Raw genomic sequence first — 25,417 nt, 5'->3', positions numbered from 1 at the left:
AATAGCCTTGAGGACATTAGCCTTAATTCCTTGAGGAATAGCCTTAAGATATCCAGAAGGTATACTTCATAGGCTACATGACATCATGTTCTAAGCTTGCAGCTCATGCACATCTTTAATTCCAGTGCAGCCTCTTATTTTTGTATTTTAGCACTGGAACACCATGCATAACATGCACATATTGTTCATACAGAAATTCAAGCAGGGCTGAATTTTCCAAAATTGAAACTTCCACATTTTATCCCACAGATGCCTTAAAATATTTGTGTCTATTTTAGTGTTTTTGTATGCATACTCCCAAATAGCATAATTTCAATGCTGTGCTGAATGATTTCCCTAGAATTTAGACTACACTTCAGTTACAAACCACAGTTTTAATTACGGCACAGATGCATATAGATGAGAATAAAAAAATAAGATCACTTGGGTTATATTTAACTACCATGTTAATTTCCTTCTTCCCGTGCTATGATAATGTAAGCAGCAAATGAAGGAGCTTAGTTTGCTGAAATGGTTATTTAAAACTTAAAATCTATTTTAATTAATCTATTGCCTCAAGATTTTTTTATTACTGGCATTAACAGAACTGCTGTTCTCTGAAATTTATTTCATTTTAATAATGTAACTGAAAATATGCAATATCTGTGATTAGCAAGGCGATAACTTGCTCTTCCATGAGCTTCTATGTTGTATTGTAGTGGGTTTGGATTCTCATGCATCTGCTTTCCTCGATTAGTATCTTTCCTAATGTCTCAGATCTGTTTTCTTTCCTCTCCATGCAATAATGCATGGAATTTTTCTATTTTAGACAGTACATTATTCAATTCTCTTGGCATACACTGCTCTGATTTTCATTGGCTTATTTGCTTGAAAAGTGTTTCAGTGTTCTGAGAAATGTTGGGTTTGTTTATGTTGTGGGATCTCGTTTTCAAAACGTGCAATATGATCTGTCACTATTTTCCTATTGACATTATACTGATCTTAATGTGGTTTTGGTGAGTATCAATTTGAATTGAGTAAATATTCCTGGCAGAAATTTTAAGTTGATTACAAGAAATTTGAAAGTATTAGAGAAGAAAATATTGTCTTAAGCATCTTCATATGTCAGGTATCACAATATGGTTTGTCTAGGAGAACCTCATGGTACAAAAAGGAATGCAAAGAGGACAGCTTGGATTGCTATAAGATTACTGGATCAAATTGATTTAAAATAACAGGCAGAAAGCATTAATCAATTTAAATTATACTTTTTATTGAGCTTTTTAAAAGTAAATTGAGAGGTCTGGTCCCTGAATTTTTAATATCTCCCAGGAATGGAGATTCTGCAGTTGTCTGGGACAACCTGTTCTGGGGCTTAATCAGCCTCACTTAATAAATACCCAACAAAACAGAAAAAGCAACCTAACTCCTTTTTTCCCAGTCAGATTTTCCTATGCTCATACTTTTCCTTGTCCTATGGCTATGCAACTTCAAGAACAGTCTGGCTCACTCTTCTCTACCCTCACATTAAGTAGCTGTAAACTGTAATAAGGTCTCCTTTTTTTATTTTTTTTTATTTATTTTTTTTTTAAATGGTTGAACAAACTCACTTTTCTTAGCTTTTCCTTGTACTATCACATGCTCCAGTCCTCTGATCATCCTGATGGCTCCTTCCACTGGACTTGTTCCCCCATTCTCAACTGGCAGGGCAGCCACTGAAACCTTGTGTGTTCAAGAAGTGGTAGCAATCAAGGGGCTGTGCCTGTCAGGTCATCTAGCAGCCCTCAGGTGGGATGAACACCCTTGTCTGGTATGGAGGCACTCCAGGGCAGCAGCTCTGACCAGTTTCTTCTGGATAGTCCTTGAGGAGCATTTAATGATTGCCGTGAAATTTACTGTTTTGAAGATACTTAGTACTACATAGCGTTATGTTTTCATTTAGGAGAGACATATGCAATATACTGAAATCACATCACAAGCATGACATAGCGGTTGAAATATACATTTGGATCACTATGCAAAAGCGATTCCTATTACTGATCTACCTATGCCCACTGTCAGGATGGTGGGCATCTCCAGTTCACCAGGAAGGAGTACATGGCTTAAAGCCCTCTCAAGCCTGTGGTTCTCTTGAGAGCTCCTTCTGTTGCTTTTTCAGTTTTATGTTTTTTGTGAGACTGAGCCGTGTCACATACGTACTTCTCCCCCTGCTGGCCTGGCTTAGCTGAGGGAGAACTATATGCTTGTAGTTATTTTAGAAAAGGCTGTTTGCATAACCTGATGACTTACTGGTACAGCCATATACCTAAAGGAAAAGTCACCCTCCATTCCTCTTTATGTGGAGATAAATTTGGTTGTATGCCACTAGATACTCGTTCTTGTATTTCTTTCCCAATTTCATCACCCTTGCCCATCTCCTCTGAGCCTTCTTTCCTTGTAGAGGTTTGTTCATCACTCAGGCAGGATGTATCTTTTTTGGGACTGTTGTAAATGTGTTCCTGGTGGGCCTGTGAGTACCTGGAGAGGTGCCTGCCTGCAGCAGCTGCTCCTCACTTCCAAGCTCAACACATGTTTTGGTCACATGAGGTGAATGTGTCCAGCTGCACAAAGATGAGCAGTCATAATGCTGTCAAGAAAAAACAGGAAAGAGAAAAACTGCAGGCATCATTAGTACCCTCAGCCCCTGACATTCTCCTGCAGCAGCCTCATTTACAGGTTGATGATCTAGTTGAGTTGTGAACAGCTTGAATTTACTCCAGTGAAAACATGGACCCAAGTTCCAGGCCTTAAGTAGATTCCTCCTTACTCTGCATGTGACATTGCAGGTGGATTTTAAAACAAATACTTGTTCCTGGTCACAGTCCTTTTTTTCCTCAGTGGGGCTGGAAAGATGTATTTGGCACAGATGGGTACACAGAGCTTTGGGAATAGGCAGGTCACTGCAGGAAGGAGAGCCAAAAGGAAATAACCAGGGAAGAGTCTTCATAGGCTCGTAAGGGTTAAAAATTTGCTCTAGGATATCTAGCATTCATTCTGAGATTCATCATCACAATTATGACACAAAGAAAGAGAATACCTAATTTCTTATTTGCCATCTGTAGTAATAATCTGTTCAGTTTTCTTTGAATATTAAAAAAAATAGCCTTGAGAATATATATTAGTAGAACAAGAAATCAGAGCTTTTTTTCACCTCTGCATTTCTTGCAGTATGAAGCAGTATGCGCATTACAGTATTTTTGATCTTTAAAGGAAAGTTATGATACCCTCTACTGGCTATTTTTGGAACAGATCTGAGCTATAACTGACCAGTTTAGAGTCAGCAGCAGTTAAACTTAATCTGTACTGCAGTTTTAATGTAGTCTTTTTTTTTTTTTCCTTTTTTTTTTTTCCTGATGGATTTGTGAAGAGTTTGGGTTTATTTTGGTATTTTTCCCTCTTTAGTTCTGTCCCTGGCTTCAGCAGAGTAAATCTGACTATGATAAAACTGTGTTTTTGAATGCAGGTTGTTACGGCTTTCAGACCAACACTTCTATAGGTACAAATGAAAATAGCGAGATGTTATCATAGCTCTTGTTGCCTAGTAACCAAAGCTCAATGTGTAGTTCAACGAGATAAATTTGATGCACTTTGCTTCTCTTTTCCTTTTTAGCAGCAGAGTATAAAATATGTTTAGACTTGAATGTTTTATTTTCTGATAACTAAAATGTATTGAAATCTCTTACTTTGCAAGCTTAGTTACAGTGATCTCACAACTGCTGTAAATTTCCCATAATGATGGGTTATCTGGTTCTTGTAACATTCCAGTTCATATAAGTATGCCAGGGTAACTGAATGCAAATATTAAATTATTTTCTCCATACCATTCTCAAATTTCACATTTCCATTTTGTATTCTGATTTGATGATGATTTTACATATTTTTCTACTGGATCCATTTATGCAGTCAAGGATTGCTCTCAGAATTATTTGCTCAACTATACTGATAATATGCCTAAAATTATCTAGGACTGTCCTTGAATTTGTTACTGAATTTGTGAGCAGGTATGAAATATTTGCTTCGTTGCAACAAGTTGTGTAAATAAATACTTCTAGTAGATTTCTGGCAGTGATTTTTGCTACATAAGTTAATGATTATATCTTATCATAGAATTAACTATCAAATGAATTTATCTGCTCGCTGTTTTAACTAATCATACTGTGCTCTTTGCAGTTCTTAACTAATACAGTATAAATTGTATTAGTGACATCTTAACATTTACATAAACATATGCTAAAATAAAACTATTTCACTGTACTCTTTCAACCTTGTAGTTAATAACCTTTAAGCTTACTAAAGTTGTTCGGAATTGTGTGACACTGACTTTTATGTTTAGTGCATCTCTTCTACTTACTTTGTTAGACTTAGTAAATATTTTTATGAATTATCTGAGATTTAAATTAATTTTTAAGTATTTTGCTTAGCAGTAGTCTGTGTATCTCAGTGCAATCACATTTGTGTCTTTTCTTCATTTCTCTTTTATTAACAGTTGCTATTCAAACCAAACTCTTGTTAAATGTATGATCCTTCATTTTTCCTGTCTATATTGATTGCCAGACAATCTTGAATTATTATTCTTCCAAGATGGTCACAGACTTCTGGGGAAGTTGAATTCTGTCCTTACTGGAATTTCTTGAATAAAGATATTTATTTTTGATGGTAACGAAAAATGGTACAGTGTCCAGTGCTTGCATGCAAATAAGATTGACATATTCTGCCATGGTCTACAAAACTTTCTCTCGAAAATATCCAACACTGAAGGCTTGGAAATGAGATGTAATTATGAAATGCTGGGAAATGCAAGAAGGGAGCTTGTGAATGAATATTGGGAAGAGTTTAAATAAAGTGTGAGTTAGAGTTTGTGGAATGACTTCCCCGGTGAACACAATGGTAGAGATGCTGCTTGTTATTCTAAACGGTATCTGTAGGGAGGCAAAATCATGCTCGTGCTGGGTTTTAACTTCCTCAGTTGCATAATGCTGAAATCTTCCTCTTTGGTTTAGTCTTGGTGTTTTTAGTGGTTTATTTTGTTAATATTGCCAATACTCTTATATAATATCAGAACTTAATTGGGACATTAACCAGCTCTTGCTTCTCCTTTCAGGTACTGCTCCCAGCAGCTGGTCTCTTGCAACTGCAGGATGTGAAAAGGACTTGCTGTGAATTTTTGGAATCTCAGCTTCATCCTATCAACTGCCTGGGGATTCGTGCTTTTGCTGACATGCATGCATGCACAGATCTCCTGAGCAAGGCCAACACATATGCAGGCAAGTTGTCATTAGTGGAGCACACAGCTTGAAATGTGGGTGGGTTCCAGAGGAACTCAAGTTTCATCCAGGGTATTGCAGACATGTGTCTCCTGTTTAAAACTGTGTTTGATCTGAATGCCTTCAAGAGAAATAAAATGTGCTGATTGGGTCATAGTATTCTGACTCTGCAGGGTCCAAGCCATTTCTAATCCAGAAAGAAGCTAGTTCTTCTTTCAAATCTTGCACTGTCACTTAGGGGAGGAAATCAGGAAAGAAGAATTAAAATTCTGACAACTACCACAAGTCAAAGTATATAGGAATTACATGGGGGAAGAAATAAGAAAAAGGCATTGGGAAGAGGGGTGCATTGCACTGCACTAGTGAAGAAGCAAGGGCAGCAGCATACAGAGTATAGAGACTCTGGAGTCTTTTTTCTGTGTTTTTGTGTACATAATACAGAGTATTATGTAATCGACTTATCTTCTGAAAATCCTGCTCATCTAGCCAAAGACCTGAAATTTCTTACTATAAAGGGTACCTATCATCCACTTGAATCTTGTGTTTCATTTTCTCTCCAGCTCTCCTATGTTCATGCTTGGTACTAGCCTTATCTTTCCTCATAACCAAACTACCTTCCATTTCTGTCAAATTCCCCCCAGAAGCTTCCCTTATTGTCATCATATTCTTGGAGTACTGCTGGCGTGTGCGACAAGCTGCCAGCTCAACTCCTACTGTGTATTTGCTGTGTCTATGGGGTGGATTTTAAAGCAATGCACAGCCTGTTCTTATTCTTGAGATAACTAGGCTGTGTATAGTCAGAATGCATAGTCAGGTCCATTCTCTGCTCTGCTTTCCTCCTTCTACCACTGTCAGGCTTAGATCAAGAGCAATAAAAAAAAAGAGAATTAAAAATTAAATGTCCTGATAAGTCTGTAGAAAAAAATATGTATGACTGCATTGCTTTTCACAACTTTCCTTAAATGTACAGTGACAAATTAGCATAATTAACAATTAGTACAGAATTAAAATTGAAGATTTTCCTGAAACAGAACACTAAGTGCTTCAACTCAGGTCCAAATAATAGACTTTTTATTGCCTTGAATAAATTTAGACCTCAGAAAGGCAAGGACTGATGAATGCTTTCAGTTGTCTTCATTCCTAGAAATGCTGATTTGTGGTATAGATTTTTTTTTAAATCACAGGAGATTATAGTATTTCTATCAAGAATGATTGATATATCAATTTAAAAAAATTCAAAAGCTTTTCAGATTATTTTTGAAAGTACTAGCTTTTATAATGCCTACCTTACTTGTGAAGTTGTGATGTGTACATGGCTGAATGACTTTGTGATACTTCTGTTTAGACATCTATGCAAAAGTTTTTAATTAAATCCTTTTGTCTTTGAGTAATACATTATTAAATTCAAAAAGCTATTCCATTTTTTGAATTAGGAAGCAAGATATACATTTATTAACTAGAGTTAATGTTCAGATACTAAATGTTTTAGGGAGCATGTTTTTATACAGCTGTTGCTTAATTCTGAGTTTTAAATTATTTTTTCCAACTTCTGTTCTGACTGACTGGGCCTTAGTTATCTCTACACTAAGCCTCTAAACTACTTCAGTTGCTTCTAAACAATCTTTTTCTGTTTAGTAGTTGAAGGTCATTTTATTCAGGCATCCTTTGCTGTGCACAAAGAGTGCCTGCAAGCAGAAGACAGACAAGTGAAAAGAGGAGGGAAGCTATTTGTTGATCCTGCTTGGGACATGCAAGATACTAGACTGAGCACCAGAATGCTCAGTACTCCTGATAAAAGGATCCAGGGAGGAAACTTAGGCCTTCATTTCTCCTTGGAATTGGTTCATCATCAGTCTTGCTGAATTTCTGTCTGCTGACTCCCTGATTTCCTTTCATACAGTTCTATACCTTTTCAGGTCAATGTTTTTGCTCTTGAATTTTCAGGCTACTTACTGCCTCTATCTCAGCCATCATAGCTTCTTTTTTCCCCCTGCTCTTCTCTCAAATGGCTCTTCGTACTTTGTCATAGCTTTCTTACAACTGCAAAAAATTTTCTCAAAAGTCTGAGCCAAAAATACATGGCCGTGCCATTTCAGAGTTAAGCTTTGTATCACAGGCATCTTAACTCTCAGAGCACACATTTTGGGATTAAGGCTCTAGAAATTAGAATGAGTACAGAAAAGGATTATTAGATTAAAAAAAGCAGTGAGAATGATAATATAAAAACAAATGGATGTCACTGGATCAGAAGTTACTAGAAAAGTGAAACTCTTGAACTTCCTTCCAGTGGAAATGAAAGTGCAACTTCCTTTAAATTTGGAGCTTCATATTTCTGTGGTGCATTGGTCCTTTGCACCAGAGAACAAGATTTAGAGGAGAGTCATTTATATGCACCTTAGATCTGAAAATAGTGGACAATTGATACAGTTACTTGGAATGAGCTTCTGTTGCAATTGAACTTGGAGATGCCACCTGTCCTTATGGTGTTCCAGCAAGCAATCCTGCTTGTTACCCTGGCACAGTCAGAGACTATACAGCTGAGGCCTCTCATCCTTCTTTTGTGAGGATTCCTAGGAGGAGTATGTGGCATGAGCATTGCTAGTCTGTCCTCAGTTTTGGTCTGGGCTATGTCTTACATAGTATTAGAGGAAGTTCACAAAATAACAGTTTTTCTTGAAAGGTGGTGCGTTATTTGGGTGTTGTAATGTTATTTACAACCCGAAGATAAATTGGTAAAGCCTTTTAATGAAGAGGGCTGTGCCATCTTGGACTAGAGAGACCCTAGCTCAGTGCTTATGTCCTGATACATTTCTTGGTTTCAAACAAAGAATAATAATGTGTTTTACCCACTGCATAGGGCAGTACAGGCATTGGAAACTTTGGGAGACCTGTGACAGAGGTGTCCTTTGAGGCTTGACACAGTGAATCTTTTTGGCTTTTAGCACTGTGCTGAGATGTTGAAGGTTCTTTTGTTAGGGAATCCTAGTATGTTTTGTGGTGCAAGGATTGCTGCATTGTATTTGGGATAACAGCATTCTTAATTCTGGTGCTCTTAGTCTAAAACTTGAGCCCTGGCAAGACGTGGAAGCATGCAGGTCTTCTGTGGACTGTTCTTGTGTACATCCGAATGCCTGGCATGGAAAGGATGGAGTTGTCAGAATCATTCCTATGATTCTATTCTGAGTAGCAACGTCTGTTGCTATGCTGCTGTTGCCTTGGCTGTTGTGAATTTCATGGTGTTATAAAAAACAGTTATTTAAGTATAAAACTGACAAATAAATCAGATTTTTTAAAAAAATGTGATTCTACAGTTTTGGCTTCTGCTGATTCTCCAACTGGCAGAGCTTGTGTCTATCCCTCCGCAACAAAGCTGGGGTTTCTGTTTGACCAGGGCCTTAAAATAGGCCAATAGCAAAGGCCTTTTTGTCCCAAGCCAAAAAAATCTTGATGTGGCATTGTGAATTAATCCATAAATATTTAAAGAATAAAATGTCCTGTGCAGGCTTCAGATGTAGGTTTTCTTCCTATGTAATTGAAAAATATAAAGTTAATGTCAATATTGGTATAGCCAGACTTGTGTGCCTTTTGGATAGAAGAGGTGTCAAGTGCTTTTTGCTGCATGTGCATGTATACATGGCTCTAGACTCAGAACAACAAATACCAAAAAAGTGATACATTTACAGCTCCTATTTTCTTTCTGTGCTCTCCCTGCTGGCATTGTTTATTGTACTTCCAGACATTTTTGTTACTAGCCCCTTTCGTGTTGTTAAAGACTTCCTTTTCATTTGTCCCGCCCTACTGGTACAGGGCAGACAAGGACAGGTCTTTAGCTGACTCAGTTGCAAAAATGTGAAAATCTGTTTTTCATATGCAATTGGAACAGAAATTTTAGAAACGTCCTAAAATGGATAATTTTTTTTTAAAGACAGAGTTTAGACTTGATAATAAAGAAGTAGGACTCCACTTGCTTAGGAACTGGGAATTTAGAAGCCAAGCCTCTGCAGGTCCTAAACCAGCTTGTTTCCAGGCCAGACTCTAGAGCCAGCTGGCTTAAATTTCTGGGTAAAGAGGCAAGAAATAGGGCAGGATTCCAGTACAAATTTGTCAAAGTTGCATACTGTGTGGAAAATTCTGATTTGGGAAAAAATAATTATTTTATTCTCTCATGGAAACTTCCATCTGGTTAGTTCTCTCTTTGATTCTCTAAGAGATGTTCATAAAGAAAAAGTATGTTTCATAATGCAATAAATAAAAAACAAGATAATTTTAGATTTTACAGGGGACAGTTACATGAAATATTTAATCATTTAAGCATAACTTTCATCATGTTTGATGTTAAAGTCTTCAGATTATTGAAGCTTTCAGGATGGGAGCAGTAATATGAGATAATACAAATCGTAACCCAGAAGGCAAAAAAATCCACACACCTCCAGTACTATTTTTCATCGTTATCAGGAAAAGAGGATCTAAGTGTGATTTCTTGAAATTTTAGTACTGAGTCATGCTATTTCGAAGATGCTGATATCCTTCTTGCTAAAAGAATGCCAAAAGTTTGAATTTCATAAGTGTGATTTTTATATATAATGAAACCTTCTGTCTTTAACACTTGAACCAGCATTACATAAATTGCCATTGGTGGATTTAATTGATTTTTTTTTACATTTCCTTGTTCTTTTTCAGTTTTTAATTATATGAAATAATCCATGTAGCTGTAATTGCAATTGGCTTCTGCCCAAATGTTATCTATCAATCAGTTATGATGGTCCGCTAGACAACAAGGGATCTTATTCTTATGAGACAAGTTATTTCGCCTTGCCTCTTTTTTGATGACTAAAATTTATGTAGAAATCCTTTCTCTTTCTCTTTTGTCTGTAATTCATTCACCTGAGGATCTGTAGCTCTTGATGGAGTAGTTTGGTTTATTGTTTCTCCTTTTTTCACTCCTTCTCTTGACCACGAGCCATGTTTTATGCTTTAAGAGGCTGACATCCAGTAAACAGTTTTTGTTCAAGCACTGTTTTTTTGGGGATTCTCTTCTACAATTCTCATGTCAAGCATGAAAACAGGAGACAGCCTCACATTCATTGTATTACTTTCAATATTCTCAACTTTCACCTCTCCTAGTTTAGAGGATGGATCTCTTCCTACTTAGTGCATGACATAAATCTAAATCAACTTTTAAAAAGCAAGGCTTTTGTATGTGAGTCTGTAAAACCAATCAGGTATTTCTAAATGATGAAATATATCCTGTTGGATGTGATCCACTGTTGCATTGTATTCCACAAGGAAAGATGAACAGTGCTTCAGAACCTCAGATTTCTTTGAGATTTGGATGTGTTTGCTTCTCCCTTCTGCTTGCTTCCAAACTCAGCTTCTCAGTACAGTCAGGTATACTGGTTTGAGACACTCACCTAAAATTTGGAGTTTATTGTAAAAATAATCTATACAAATTATCTTTCTCAATTTCTATTTGCAAACAATAAAACTCATCAGATATTTAGCTTGAGAAACTGCATACTTTTCTGAAAAGCAAACATATACAAGAGACTTGTAGAGTGGAAAAGTAATGGGGATGTTATAAAAATTAATAGTACTTATTTTCATCCTTTCTTTCCCATTGCCTGATGTACTGCAAAAAATAGTACCTGTCCATCATGAGAATGCTGAAGAATTAGAGGGACTTGTACTGATGATGATTGCATCTAAAACAGCTGTTTTCTTGTACCCTGCAAAGTTGAACTGAAAAATTAGTCTTCTTGAGTTTCAGCATTCTTAAGCTTTTTTAAACAGCTTAGACAACTTTCTCAAATGTGGAGTCTTAGTTACAGTAGTACTTATAGAGTAATTGAGAGGCTATAAAATGTTCTTTGGTTTGAGTGTGTTTGCTGGCTTCCTTTTATTTAGTCTAATTTTGAGAGAATTCTTAAGTTCTTAGTAACAGTTTTCCCTTCTAACTTCTGTTAAGAATAGCAGAAGAAGGGGAAAATAATTTAACTGAATGGAACTACTTTTTAAGGAAAACAATGTCATAAAAAGCAATTTTAAGGAAGGAAAGGGACAACTGAATAACTGAATGACAACTTGGAAACTTTAAATTTTTTCAGTTTTATTTAAGTTGAAGTTTAAAAAAAATTAGGAAAAAACTACATACCTTCTGCATTTTGTAGAGATTGCAATATGCAATATTTTATGACCTTGAAGATGCTCTGAGAGATGCAACAGGACTTGTATGGCATTGCTGGTTGGTTCTAAAGAATCAACTATTGTTCATATCAAACTACAAATTTAAAATATGCTTGACAACAACATCTAAAGACTCTGGATTCTTTTACCTGTATTTTTGTGTACAAATTTAGCAAAATGAGACTTAGGTAATTCTAAAGGACAAGTACTGAGATGAAGCAAGCATCTGAAAATTGCTATAATACTTTTAGTATAATGTGCTTTAATATTTCAGTTAAGGAATCTTTAAATATAAAAGCTATTTTTGAGACCAAGCTTTATCTTATAGAAGAGGTTTTAAGTCAATGTATTGCTTCTAGATAGGGTAAAGCAGCATGCATATTGAATCATCTTCCTCTCTTTTCCCCTGCTGCTTTAATGCTTGTCATACATGTGGAGACATGTTGCACTCTATGTTAGCGTATTTCTTTTCCTCCAAACAGAGCAGCACTTTTCCGATGTCGTACTTAGTGAAGAATACCTCAATCTTGGTGTAGAGCAGGTGTGCAGTCTGATATCCAGTGACAAACTCACAATTGCCTCAGAGGAGAAGGTAAGACAGTCTGTATCTCATTATTCTTTTTATCCTTTCAGGTGAAAGAGCAAGCTTGTTCCACTGATCTTGTGCCTTTTTTCGGATGTGTTCTGTGTTTCCTTAGTGAAATTAGGCAGGCATTGTGCTCAGGTTTAAAGGATGTTTCCCAAAAGTGTTGTCAGTCTGATGTTGACAACTAGTCTCAACTCTTAAAAATCCTACAACTATATTAAATCCCTTTGCCTTCTTGGGGAAAAAAAACCCAAAACCAAAACTACATTAAATGGAAATTCCTTCTTATCTTCAAGCAGAACAACCAGAACACATGCTGAGTCACATCCACAGGAGTTTTGTTTACCAAGGGATAAATAATTCCAAGTTTGAAGAGCACTTATATGCCATTTACTAACTTTAACATCAGCAGTCCCACAAAGGTATTAAAGTATTGTGTGTATATGTGAGCTGTTTAACCTAAATGAACACATGTGGGCAGCACAGGAGATGACGTGGCAGCTTGGTATTACCGAACCAAAGTTTAATGTGTGTTGGCTCACCTTTAGCCTAGCTCTCAATCTTTTAAAGCCATTTTTGAAACACTGTGCTCTTCAGTGAGCCCAGGGCATCTCTGTAAACCTCTAATTATTCTCAGGTTGTGGATGTATTTTGAGATTTTTAAATTCAGTTATGAACTATTTGAAATATGTTGGTTTTCTTTTTTTCTGAGAAGTTTGCAGTTGTACTCAAATGAGGCTAAATTGTGTTCAAAAGCATGTTTGAATACTCATTTGTACATGTTTGAAACTTTGAACCTAAGAACTATCTGCTTAAACAGCAGCTAGCAAAGCTATGTTGTTGTTACCCTGAAGGTCTGCATCTATCCCTTAAATACATGTGATGCTGCTTTTGTGGAGTATATTTAAGGTTTTAATGCTCCAGTGAATTATCAGCTACTGTGCAATGGAGGCAAAACCAGGATTGGGATCACTTGTCCTGCTAAGACTCAGTGATGATAAGTCATTTGAATGCTGATGGGCAGGTCAGTTCTCCAAGAAAGGAAGAAAAGTATGAGGACTGTAATATTCCTGCTGCTGTGTTGTTTGTTTGCCTAGTGAAGTCACTGTGTGCATTTTGTCAATGTAGCACAGCTATCCTTGAAACACCAGTAGAGGAGTAGATATAAAAAGAGATCAGATAATGCACCTTCATAATTTTGTAGTTGATAAACATGGAAATAATGGGGGCTGTAACCACTGTTATCTGTTCTTATGCTAGGAGTTTTAGTATAAGCAAAACTACTTTTGGAGGCACACTGATGTTTTCATGCTTATGAACTTGTAAGTCAAGGAACTTGATTTGTTTGTTTTCTGGAAGGTATTTGAAGCAGTGATAGCCTGGGTAAACCATGACAAAGATGTAAGGCAGGAGTTAATGGCACGTCTGATGGAGCATGTTCGGCTGCCTTTGCTTTCCCGCGAGTATTTAGTTCAGGTAAGCAAAAAGGAATACTAAGTATTCTGCATGTGAATATTTCTGTTCATGATTTTAATGCCAGATAAATAATTTTAAATTTAAACAACAGTGCCATTAGTCTATTAGTGATAGTAAAAGTAAACAAACAGCCACTACCACATATTCATGTGCACATCCACACACCGAGGTGAGAGATTGCCATGTAGAGGATGACTTAGGAAAGTAATTTATCTGTTTGGCTGACTGTGTGTCATACCACACCAGGAATCTGAACAGTGTAATTTGCTGAGATCAGGTTAGGTTTAATTTGTAATGCCCTCTTTTGATAAAGGATTTGTTCTCATAAGTGAATTTTCAACTTCAGAATTATATCTGTTGTTTAAGCTGATTAGGAATTAATGACAAAAGAAGCATTATTTTACCTGGTTCAGATAAAATAAATTTTTTCAAATTTTATAAGCTCATTTGGATATTTTGGTGTCATGTCAAATATTTAAGATTGACAATATGAGTTTAGTATTAACATTGGTTAATAGGTATAAGTAGGTTGGTAGGTGTTTATTTTAAAAATTCTGGTTTTGTGATATAAATCTCCAATTTGTGTGGGTTGTTTTGGGTGGGATTTGGGTTTTTTTAATTGTTGTGTCCTGTTGCGGTTTTTATTGTTGTGGGGTAGCTTACTAGTTTGTTAAGTATTCTCTGCTACCCCTACATTAAAATGTTCTGTACTGTCTGTATTTAAAAAATCAAGAAATGTGCCCAGTTGTAAGAAAAGTGATCTACCTTGCCTATCACTGTTTCTTCTACTTGCTAACTAACAATCAGCATATTATGGGTTTTTTTTTTAGTGACTGCACATTTCCAACACAAATTTGTGTCCTACTGGTTAAATTATAATCTTAAAAAGTAGATTAATCTGCATTTGTGTGATAGATCGTAGGCTTTATTACACTTTGGACTGTGATTTCTGTTTTACTTCCTTAACATGCTCAGATCTTGTTAAACTTCTATTAATAAACAGAGAGTTGAAGAGGAAATATTGGTTAAGAACAGCAGTGCTTGTAAAGATTACCTCATTGAAGCTATGAAGTATCACTTGCTACCAACTGAGCAACGGGCGTTGATGAAAAGCACACGGACAAAATTGAGAACACCTGCTAGCCTTCCAAAAGTAAGAACCTTGTTTTTCCAGTGTATATACTATTTCAAACTACATTTTAAGAAATTCCATGAGACCATGACTCTGTCATGGGGTATTCCTGTAAAAGAATTGTACCAGAATTATTTATCATAAAAATGTAACAAGCGATTACCTTTACACTCCATGCTACTTATGATATAGATGTTTTAGCCTCCCACCTACACCTAAATGCCCTCCCAGGAAACATTTTTTAATAAGTACTTCAGCTCTTTTGAGAATTATACAATGATGGAGAAGTTAAAAAACAAAAACATAACCCCCAAAAAACTCAAACCAAAACAAAGAATGACTAAAGAGACTGTGTTAAGATATTTTATTTAATCTTTAGTTCATTTTAGCAAAAAACAAACATTAGATACTTTCTTCTTTACAATGAAGTAAAGAAGTTTTCTCGTAGTACTGTTGTGAAAATGGTAATAATGGAATAGGAAATTCAATTCAGCAGACTTAGCACATTTTTCTTAGAAGAACAAGATAAGGCTGTTATGTGATGGATGGTCACAGCTTCATTACATATCATAGATGGTGAATTCTGATACCTGAGATCACAATAGGATGTAAACATACATCAGGGTCTCCCTCTTTCATGGGAGCTTTACAGAGATTCTGATTGGTTGCTGCTTTTCTACTCTTGGTATTTTCTCTGGACAAAATAACTACAAATTACATTTGTTTAAAAAAATACCTAACAATTAATTTGGCCTGGTTAGCAAGATTCAAATTTCTATAGGAGAGCCATCCTTTAATTATTTCTTTTACAGAAGTTTGCTTTATTTTTTAACACTTTTTCAGTCTTTCAGGTGCTCTCATATGTGCAAATGACTAATAGTTATTATCTCCCTGTTAGTTGATGATGGTAGTTGGGGGACAGGCACCAAAGGCAATTCGCAGTGTTGAATGCTATGATTTTAAAGAAGAACGCTGGCATCAGGTAGCTGAATTGCCTTCCAGAAGATGTAGAGCAGGTAAGGATGCCTAATCTTTTTGTTGTGGTTGGTAATGCTTCAGAATTTAGGCACTGTATGTTCTCTGGAACAGTACTTGAGATATTTATCTAAGAAGGGCTAAACCTTGACTTCACTGATCATTTGAATTATTTGCTAATCTGGAACGATACAACTTTGATCAATTGTGCTTAATCAATTTGAGGTTCAGTTTTTAATCTGCAGGATAAACTGCTTTATTACTTCCCACAGAAACAAGGGATAAATAAATTTAAATATTAACGCATTGTAATAATGACTAATTTTGCTATTAAAATACCCTAATATTATTAAATGATATAAAGAGTGTGAAGAAGTGTTCATCCACTATTGACAACATGAACATGTGCTCTTAAAGCAGCTGAGTGATTTAAGCAAGAAGAAATTCAGCAAGCATGGTACTCAGGAATGGGTACTGTTAGTAGCAGAAAGTATCAGAAAGTCTAGGGCTTAATCTGAATGAAGTGTAGTTCCAGGGGACTGTCACAAGCACGAAAAGTGTAGTGAATATTGTAATTTGTGTCAAGTATCTGCATACTTAAGACGGTACAGAACACAGTTAATTGGCAGAGAGACTGAAACACTCATCTTTCCTCCCATGTCCCTGCTCTAGGAATGGTGTACATGGGAGGCATGGTTTATGCTGTTGGTGGTTTCAATGGCTCTTTGAGAGTTCGTACAGTAGATTCCTATGATCCAGTGAAGGACCAGTGGACAAGTGTTGCTAACATGCAAGACAGGAGAAGCACACTGGGAGCAGCTGTATTAAATGGCCTTCTTTATGCTGTGGGAGGATTTGATGGGAGTACAGGTATGTTTGCCTGAGACACTTCTGAATTGCTTTGACTACTCTTAACATAATTTTATCAAATTTTAATGTCTCTTTTTGCTGGTATTTTTGGTGAAACCAAGTATGAGGGTAACCTGGCATTTTGTGATGTGGAATGTGTTTAAGTGGTCATATCCTCCCCTACCTGAAAGGTGGACTGTTTGCTCCTAAGAGTTCAGAAATGAAGATTAGTGAACTTTTGGTGAGTTTCCTTCCAGTATTCCTTCTATAGTCAGAGTCCTTGTGGGAAGGTATGGGAGAAAAAATATCTGGTCTGTTTAGTCCTGTTTGCATAGGAAATTGATTTCTGCCTTTTCATATAGTGTAAATAAGATTATAAACAGCTTTTTCTGACCTGTGAGAAGGCTTTAGACATAGACTGTTCGTTCTCTAGTTAGGTGCACTAAACAGTTAGTGCAGAAGTGATCTTTTTGCTGAATAACTATTATAAAAGCATATGTAGTAATTAAGTAATTTCTTAATTAAAAAGAAAGAAAATAATACAGGGAAGAAGTTTTCACAGATCCACAGAAGTTTTCAGTAATTTGCCCATTTTTGGACATAAAGTTGGGTTGATTGTAATTGCCTATCTAAAGGACAAAAAGTTGTGCTCTTTGTTCTGTATTTAAAAATCCTTAAAATGAAATAATTTGAATTTTCAGATATGAAGAGTTTCCTGAAAGCTAGACAGTATGTTGCACCTATATTTATAGAGAAAATGTTATATTGTCTTCATAGGTTTGTCATCAGTTGAGGTTTACAACTTAAAGACTAACGAGTGGTTTCATGTAGCTCCAATGAACACAAGAAGAAGTAGTGTTGGTGTAGGTGTTGTTGGAGGTAAGTTGACAAATGATATTAAAAAGAACAGAGGGAAATGCAATAATTTACCCTACTAGTTTTTCTTATTTCTGAATGCATACTTCAGATTTATGTTTTTGCTTAACCTTCTAATTCAAATGGCATGAACAATATGTATTCATTTGCTTGGGTTTGACCAGTTTTTAGCATAGTGGTTTTAATTTTTTTTTCAGAGCTTCAGTTTTGGCTGAGGCCAATTGAGTAAAACCTTGCTAAGTTCTAGGTTATGTATGTCAGCAAAGTCAGAGAGCTGACGTGATGACCTTATCATTTGGTCTTTAGTGATGTAGCACTGCTGTATTGTCGGCTCTGTTATCTGTGGCTGACCTTGCTGGCTGCATGCTGGGGACAGTCCCAAGGGCAGTGCCAGGAAAACTGCTGACTTTCCAGTCAGCTTTGTGGTGAATAGCCTGAATGTCACTTGCACAATGGAGGCCTGGCCTGGCTCTTGGATCTTAAAACAGTTTTAAGCGTGGGTGTGTGCTTTAACTGCATAGGGACCACTGCTGTTTCTAATCTGAAAATGCAGACTGTATGTGTGATTTTCAACTAAATTTATGATATTCCTAGGAAACCTATCTGTGAGCTTCCAGTATCAAACATAATTGAAATAGCTTGCTTTTGAGCAATGCCTAATTAAAAATCTTACCTTTGTATTTCAGCTAGGCAATTAAAAATCTTTTGACTTGCATTGTTGTTGTTAGACACTGGATGCCTTTTACATCCTAAAATTGACAAGATCTGTGGCATGCTAACCTAAATTTTTACAGTATAGACTCTCAGTATTGACAGGTGCTGATTAGTAGCTCACTGGAGAACAATGCCTTCCTCTTTGCTGCTGTGCCAGTCCCTGCATGTGCATGAGCAGCTGGCAGGCTCCTTTGTTCCCCCCAGGGAAGCTGTATGCTGTCGGTGGCTACGACGGAGCGTCACGGCAGTGCCTTAGTTCAGTAGAATGCTATGATGCCAATTCCAATGAGTGGAGCTATGTCGCAGAAATGAGCACGAGGCGGAGCGGAGCAGGTGAGTGGACAAGGATCAGCCGTCCTTGCAAAGATGAAAATTCCCAGGTTTAAATGTATCTAAAAACATGAAAGGTAAGCTAAAGTCTGAATCTAATGGAATGTGCAAGTCCTGGATGGATGATACACAACAGGTTATTAAAATAAAACTGTTCCACTGAATAAGATTCAGTGCATTAAGAATAAATATCCCTCTGTTTTTTCATACTTTCATATTCCTCTTCTTCCCACAATTTCTGGTGGTTTTTAACATACGAATACTCAGATTGTAATATCACTATCACCTCAATTCTTAAGTATCAAAATCTATACAGCAAGGATGAAAAAATGTCTTTTCTACAGGGATCTCTTTGCCAGCTAGGCTGATTATTCTAACAGTGTTTTCAGGTTGACTTTACGTGTGAACTGTGACTAGGTTTCCACCTCTTTGGAGGACTTGTTCTGCATTCTGATTCACTGCAGGAAATTTTGTCCTTGTTCATTCCCAAGTTTGTATTACTGGTTTCATCCTATTACTTACACTTATGTACCTTTTATTTCACCTTCAGTAATTCTTCTCATCACCTGGTGTTTACATCCTCTGTACATGTACAGCCTACTACATGTTATCCTTCCTTATCATTTAGCTAAGGTATATCCATTTATTTCTCTATAATCTTAAAAATCCCTTTTTTTTTTTTTTTGTGGATTTCTTTTTTCCTTCTTGCAATTCTGAGTGTGTATATTTCTCTTTAAAGACATCTTTAAAAGTGCCTATGGTATTCCACTTTTGTTTAGTGAAATGGTGCTTCCACAGCTCCAAATTGACATTAGCATTTTCATAATCTATTAATATTATGGACTTGAATCTCATTTACTGTTCACTATCCTCTATTTGTCTTTTGGTATTTCAGGTTTTTTCAACTCGCAGAAGTTGTTTTATTTCTGTAGATGCGTTCCCATGGACTTTTTCAAGTCAAATTCCATGATATTATTTTCTACATTTATTTTTTAGTAGTTAAGTCACTTTTTTTGCCAAATACTTAATGGTGGTTTTTAGCAACACCCTTCAAGTATCTACTGGTGATTGCATTAATGTGCTTCATAATGGAAGAGATATTGCTACAAATAAATCTGAATGGACTTTTAGTATGCTCAGTATATGATTAATAATTCTTTCCAACTTCTCATCTTACCTTCCATTATTCTTTGTTAACTCTGAACAGTTTTTACCTATATAATAATGTTTAAATTAACTTCAAATAATTTCAAAAGAAATCTATCAAAGTACTAAATTCATTACTAAAATTGAGATAGGCTGTGATACTTCCATCATATCCTTACAAGATCAACAAGCTGATAATTCTTATTACTAGAAGTCACATTTCAATTTTATTTCTAAACTAAAACTTGGATGTTAATGAAGGAAACATGATACAGTGTACCTCAAGAAAACACAGTTGCCTTGTGAAACTTCTAGTAATTCAGTTTGTGCTTCTTGGAAGTAAATTCTGGATTAAAAACTGGACAGAGTTGCACTAAGGATACTGGAAAATACTCCTGTCTAATATTGGAAGTTGTGAGGAAAATATTTATATAAAATATAAATATTTATATAAAATGGGCAAGTTACAAGAATCATTATAAAGACAAATAGTGTTGGGGGGTTGTGACAAAGTTTCGTTTTGCAGTCTGCCTGCACACACGTTTTGTTTCAGTGTTTGGGGTTTATTTTTTGATACTCTGTTTTTGCAAACTGTTGTTGTACTGCAGATGTTTTCAGATTTTTTTTAAATGTTGAATTTCTTCTACAACTTTGAAATTTAGTTCCTAAAATATACTAACTACTGGGATCTTCCTGCCCCTTTCCTCTCTTCCCTTGTTCCCCGTGTTTGCGTACTCAATTCTCTTCTGCCTTTTACCTGGCCTACTGATTAAAAAAAAATTGAGAGGAAAACTAAATGTAGACAGTTATTCCAGATTCATATAATTGAGTAAAATAATCAGCATTCTTCTGTGCCACTCTGTTAAACACATGAAAAATTATATTTTTGCATGGCAGAGGAGTGGGTGGTAATGTGAAAATCATGACTGTTGATTGAGCTTGGCTGTAGAGGTCAAATAGCCAAACCCACCAGAACTGTTTCAACTAGCAATCAGTCCTGGTGGTGTTACAGGGGCTAGCTAAAAATAATTTTGTTCCTGTATTCAACTTTTGGATGTCTTGTCATCTCAAAGAATTTAAGCTCATCTCTTCTGTTCCTACTGCTTCAGCTTCACTCAAAAGCAACTTTTCAGAGGTTAACCCTCAGTTACTCTTCTTTAGTACCCACTGCTTCTCAGTTGATCAATACGGGGACAGATCTGTTTCCAGCAACATATTGGGAGGAGGAACTTCAGATCCAGATATAGGCCATTTGGGAGGGCTGAGAGATATAAGACAGGGTCCTGAAAAATGGGCAGGAAAGAAAAGTAACAAAGAAAGGAGAACTCAGAAGACGGCAACAAGAGGATACAGACGGAAGGAGCAAGAAATAAGGTAGGACCTGGAAACTGGGTGTGGGATTAAGGGAAAATGAAGCACCATGCAGGAACGGAGGACATTATTAAAAATAAGGAGCTATAAAAGAAAAAAGTGGCAATGTGGCAGAGGGAAAGCCATACACACTGAATAGGAAGGGCAGTAACTCTATTGAAAACATGGGTGGGGGGATTTATGTCACATTTCATATTTAAACTGGAAATATTAGCCCTTCTTCTAGCTCTGTAATGTTTAATTCTAGAAAAGATGAATGTTGTACTATCCTGTCTAATTAAGTGTCATCAGAGTGGGAGAAAGAAAAGTTGTCATACTATATTGTGGCATGATAGCTAGAAATAATAGCAATGAAAGAGGAACTAAATTAACTGGGAAGGTTATGGGGAAATGCTAGTAGTGAATATCACTGCTAAAGCACTAAATAGCATGATTTATAAGAGTGTCCTATCAATAAGCTATTTTTCAGATTTACAATACCAGTTAGCTTCCATGTTTCCTTCCACTCTTCTTTTAATTGTTAAAATCAGTCTCTTTAATAAGAAATTTTAGTCATTTCAGCAGGAGCTGTTTCTCTTCACACATAGAAATGGCTCTTAAACACAAAACTAGTGATAATGTTTTTAAAGATATTTCAGCTGATTATTAAGGTCTCAGGGTTCTCTTTTTTTTTCCTTTTTTTCCCTCCTTTTTTTCAACCTCCAATATTTTCTTTTTCTTTGAAGGACTTACCTGATTTTTTGCATTCATATTTGTTGTTTCCCTTTAAAAAGATTTTAAGTGGTTTTGTTCCCTTTCCATGGAAACTTTGTGAGCTGTATTTGCAAATCTGTATCTCTGCTTTGAGTTTCATAGTCTTAAATGTGGCATTTATTAGATTTCCCAGTATACTTTCATAGAAGTGCTTTTTTAGTTGTCTTTATGGTCTATCACTCAGAAGTTTTAATACAAAAAAATCTGCTCAGTTTCTGAAATTTATTGTGTTTTTTTTTCTAATAATGCATTATAAAGGGAGGAATAAATAAACAGGCCTTTCTTTCTGCTTCCCCCATTTCCATCTTTTCAATATATGCAGCCCAAATAGCAAGTAGATGGAACTAGCTTTACTCACACCTTCATTCCAAGCTGACAGATTGATAAACTTTTGTTGTAAAGTAAAGGAGACCTTAGGATTAAAGGACACCCCTTAATATCCTTTTGGATATTTTGATAACTGAAGCTTGGTTCAAAGACGCTTGGTGTTCTTCAAATCCCAGAGAAGGTACTCACTGCTAACTGTTTACTTCTGTTCCATCTGTTTACAAGGTATTCCAACACTTCAGTGGAAACATCCCTATTGTATAGTGTCTATCCATTCAGCTTTTATCCTCTGTACTGTGCAGCTTTTACTTTCTAAAAGTTCACTTACACTTTATCATCTTGTCAGATCTCTGTTATGCTGGCTGAGCACATTGTCTCATTTACTGTCACTTCTAATTAGTCTTAAATTTCAACAAGCCTCATTTTCCTGCACATCATTTTTCGTCCAAAATTTTCTAAATCTTCTGTTGCAGAACAGCTCTGGTCTTTGTATGCTGCAATATGGTAGATGGGCATGCAAGGCATTTTATCAGTGTCTTGCTGTAGTTACTGTCTTTCTGCTTTAATGCATCCTGACCCAAATGTTTTCTGAAATAGTTTCCAACATTGACTTAATGAAGGATTTATGTTAGCTGACATACTTGTTGTTGCTCCTTTGTATCGTCAAATAATTCTCTGGTTAATTCTGTGTATTTTCATATGTTTGCAGGTGTTGGTGTGTTAAACAATTTATTGTATGCAGTAGGTGGTCATGATGGTCCTTTGGTAAGAAAAAGTGTTGAAGTGTTTGACCCCATTGCCAGTACCTGGAAGCAGGTTGCAGACATGAACATGTGCAGAAGGAATGCAGGTATGTGCAACAATGACTAAAATTGTGCCAGTGTCGACTGTGAATGGCATGTGCCTGGATTTCTGCTGCTTTCATTTAAAAAACATGCTTTTGGGGGGGTGTGGAAGTCAATTACTAATTTTGTTTTTCTGCCCTTTTTTAGGCGTTTGTGCTGTAAATGGTCTCTTGTATGTAGTTGGAGGAGATGACGGTTCCTGTAATTTATCAACAGTGGAGTATTATAATCCAACAACAGATAAATGGACTGTTGTGTCATCTTGTATGAGTACAGGAAGGAGCTATGCAGGTAAGGCATATAGATATTTTTAATAAACTTTTTAAAGTATAACATTTGACAAAGCATTCAGAGTCTTGTCCAAGGTAAAATCTAAGATAATAAAATGGATAGAAAAAATCTGATGGTACATTTTGACTTCAAATAATTACTCACTACAAGGAAAAAGGGATTAAAGTGTACCCAAGAAGGATTTAGAACATAAATAGTGAGTCAGAAAGATGATTCTGGTATGACCAGTTTTTTTAACAAGAAATATGTGTCTCAGTCTAAGGGATCCATTTCCAAAGTTCTTTGGCATATGATATTTAGAAAATGAGCTGTTTCAGGAATCTTTTCCTTCAATAACTGCAGTTTTTTTCAAATGAGTTATTTAAGTGAATGTTAAGGATATATTTCACTGATAGCAAAATTTAACTTGATTAGTCACAGAAACATTCAGAACTTGGCACTTATTCAGACAGCTTTGTGTCAAAGAGAAATTAGGGAAAAATATGTACATTGTTGCTGGTGCACAGTTAAATGCTAATTGCAATGTATCATATTATTTTTTTTTCTTGATTTTAAAATCAGTACTGCCTAAAGATTTATCCCTTTCCCCCCCCCTCCCTCTAGGTGTTACAGTTATTGACAAACCATTATGATCACTAAAGGGATTTTCAACTTGATTATGCACTAGAAGCAGCCTTCAACAAGTGTATTTGAAGTGACTGAGTATCTAAGCACTTCTCTACTTGTAGCTGCACCTTGAGTCACAGTGGAAGATGTGACTGTCTACAATTACAGATGACAGATGATGAAGATTACTCTAGGTAGAAGCAATTTGTAGGATTATTCTGCAGTTGAGCAGAAGCTGATTGAATTTTTGAAGTCGTGGTGGACCATTTTTTTTATTGCAAGGTCTTCAGAAAAAATCCAACACTTTCCGAAGGACCGACTTCTGTCAGTCATGACTGAGAAACGGATTGTGAGTGAAGAATGGTGTGTATTCTGGTGAAAGTAAATTTTTGTCTTATTTTTTCCAGAGACTAATAAATATATTTAAGGAAATGAACTGTCAATCTTCATTGTAGGTACTGAATCCCACCTCAGTAATTCAAACTGGCATGGGGTACATGTTTCCTTTTATAAAACTTTTGTTACATAACTATACTGCGTGCATATGTTTGTGTGAGCATAAGTTGCTCTCTATTGAAACTCTTCAAAACCTGATTTTACTATTTATAATTTGGCACAGTACTTTGAATATGTCAGTACTATGTTGTAAAACAGAGATGTATTTTTTGATATGTAACAATGCTTAACACTAATTCCCGCTGAAGGAGATCAGAGACGGTTTAACACTTCTTGAGCAGGTGTAATTTCAGTATCTTTTTAATAAAAATGTTGTCTGTACTTACAGGGTTTTTTTTTTTCCTGTTCGATTTTGGTCACATTTAGATGTTACTTCTTTTTTACCTTTTTATCCAAAAGGTGATTTGGCATGAAAATAACTGAAAATTTATAGTGAATGTATGCGATTGCGTTGAACTTGCATGGTACAAAGGCCTACTTATGCGTGTAATCTCAGCTTCTATTAGCCAATATCTGAATACACTGTATATGGCCATGCTTCTAAAGCAGCACATTTCTATTTGTTCTTGGATGGCCTCCTTTTAACATGACCAAAGTGACTGTCATATTTGAGACATTTTCTTCAAATAAAAGTTTGTACATTGTTTCCTAATGCCAACAGGTCGCTTAAAACTTGTGTTTTTCAATACAAGTATCAAACGAAATAATCAGTGAAATAAACTGGGGGGTGGGGGGGGGAAGGAGCTGGGAGAAGCTGGTGCGCTAAAAGTCTGAATGCCAACGAATTGAGAGTTAGTAAGATTTAGGAGCCGGTCATGTGAACATCACTGTTCTGCCCTAGGTCTGTTTCTGAAAGCTGTGGTTGTCCGTGAGCGCAGGAATGGCCAGCACTGGCTTCCCGGGAAAGCGCCCGAGCTGTGACATTGCTGACAGGGCCGGGAGTCACGTAGCTGCCCGAATTCCACGTGGGGTGTGAGGCACGGTGGGGCGAGGCTGGGCTGTGACCGGGAACCTTCTATCTGAATAGTGCACTCTCACCCGCATGACAGCACCCGGGAATGCGGCCGTGGCCGCCGCTGCCATGGCGACGGCGCCGCCCGTGCACTTCCACCTTGTCATTACCGCGGGCGCAGGCACCTGCAGGGGAGACAGCGCGTCCGCCCGCAGCCGCCGCTGCTGCAGGCGAGCGCTTTCAGCGGGGCGGTGCGGGGCGGCGGGT

General features: G+C 36.5%; 1 protein-coding gene across 4 annotated transcripts in view; it reads left to right on the top strand.

Moving 5' to 3' along the window:
* The window catches only part of KLHL2 (kelch like family member 2), a 53,617-nt gene extending 28,761 nt beyond the window's left edge, over window positions 1-24,856 (top strand). For 3 of the 4 annotated variants that reach the window (XM_030271414.4, XM_072928428.1, XM_030271415.4), the window contains 11 exons: window positions 5,120-5,282; window positions 11,948-12,057; window positions 13,411-13,527; window positions 14,531-14,680; window positions 15,558-15,675; window positions 16,307-16,504; window positions 17,261-17,362; window positions 18,278-18,406; window positions 22,710-22,850; window positions 22,993-23,136; window positions 23,740-24,856. In XM_030271414.4, the coding sequence (XP_030127274.1) occupies window positions 5,120-5,282; window positions 11,948-12,057; window positions 13,411-13,527; window positions 14,531-14,680; window positions 15,558-15,675; window positions 16,307-16,504; window positions 17,261-17,362; window positions 18,278-18,406; window positions 22,710-22,850; window positions 22,993-23,136; window positions 23,740-23,768 (1,401 nt within the window). In that variant the 3' untranslated portion in view covers window positions 23,769-24,856. Of the gene's footprint in view, window positions 1-5,119; window positions 5,283-11,947; window positions 12,058-13,410; window positions 13,528-14,530; window positions 14,681-15,557; window positions 15,676-16,306; window positions 16,505-17,260; window positions 17,363-18,277; window positions 18,407-19,298; window positions 19,663-22,709; window positions 22,851-22,992; window positions 23,137-23,739 lie in introns of those variants that run through there. The other variant, XM_072928429.1, reaches the window with a different exon arrangement.
* Window positions 24,857-25,417: the final 561 nt, after the last annotated feature.

Source organism: Taeniopygia guttata, chromosome 4 (assembly GCF_048771995.1).
Source record: "Taeniopygia guttata chromosome 4, bTaeGut7.mat, whole genome shotgun sequence".
NCBI lineage: Eukaryota > Metazoa > Chordata > Aves > Passeriformes > Estrildidae > Taeniopygia > Taeniopygia guttata.
This window is presented reverse-complemented; position numbering and strand designations above follow the sequence as displayed.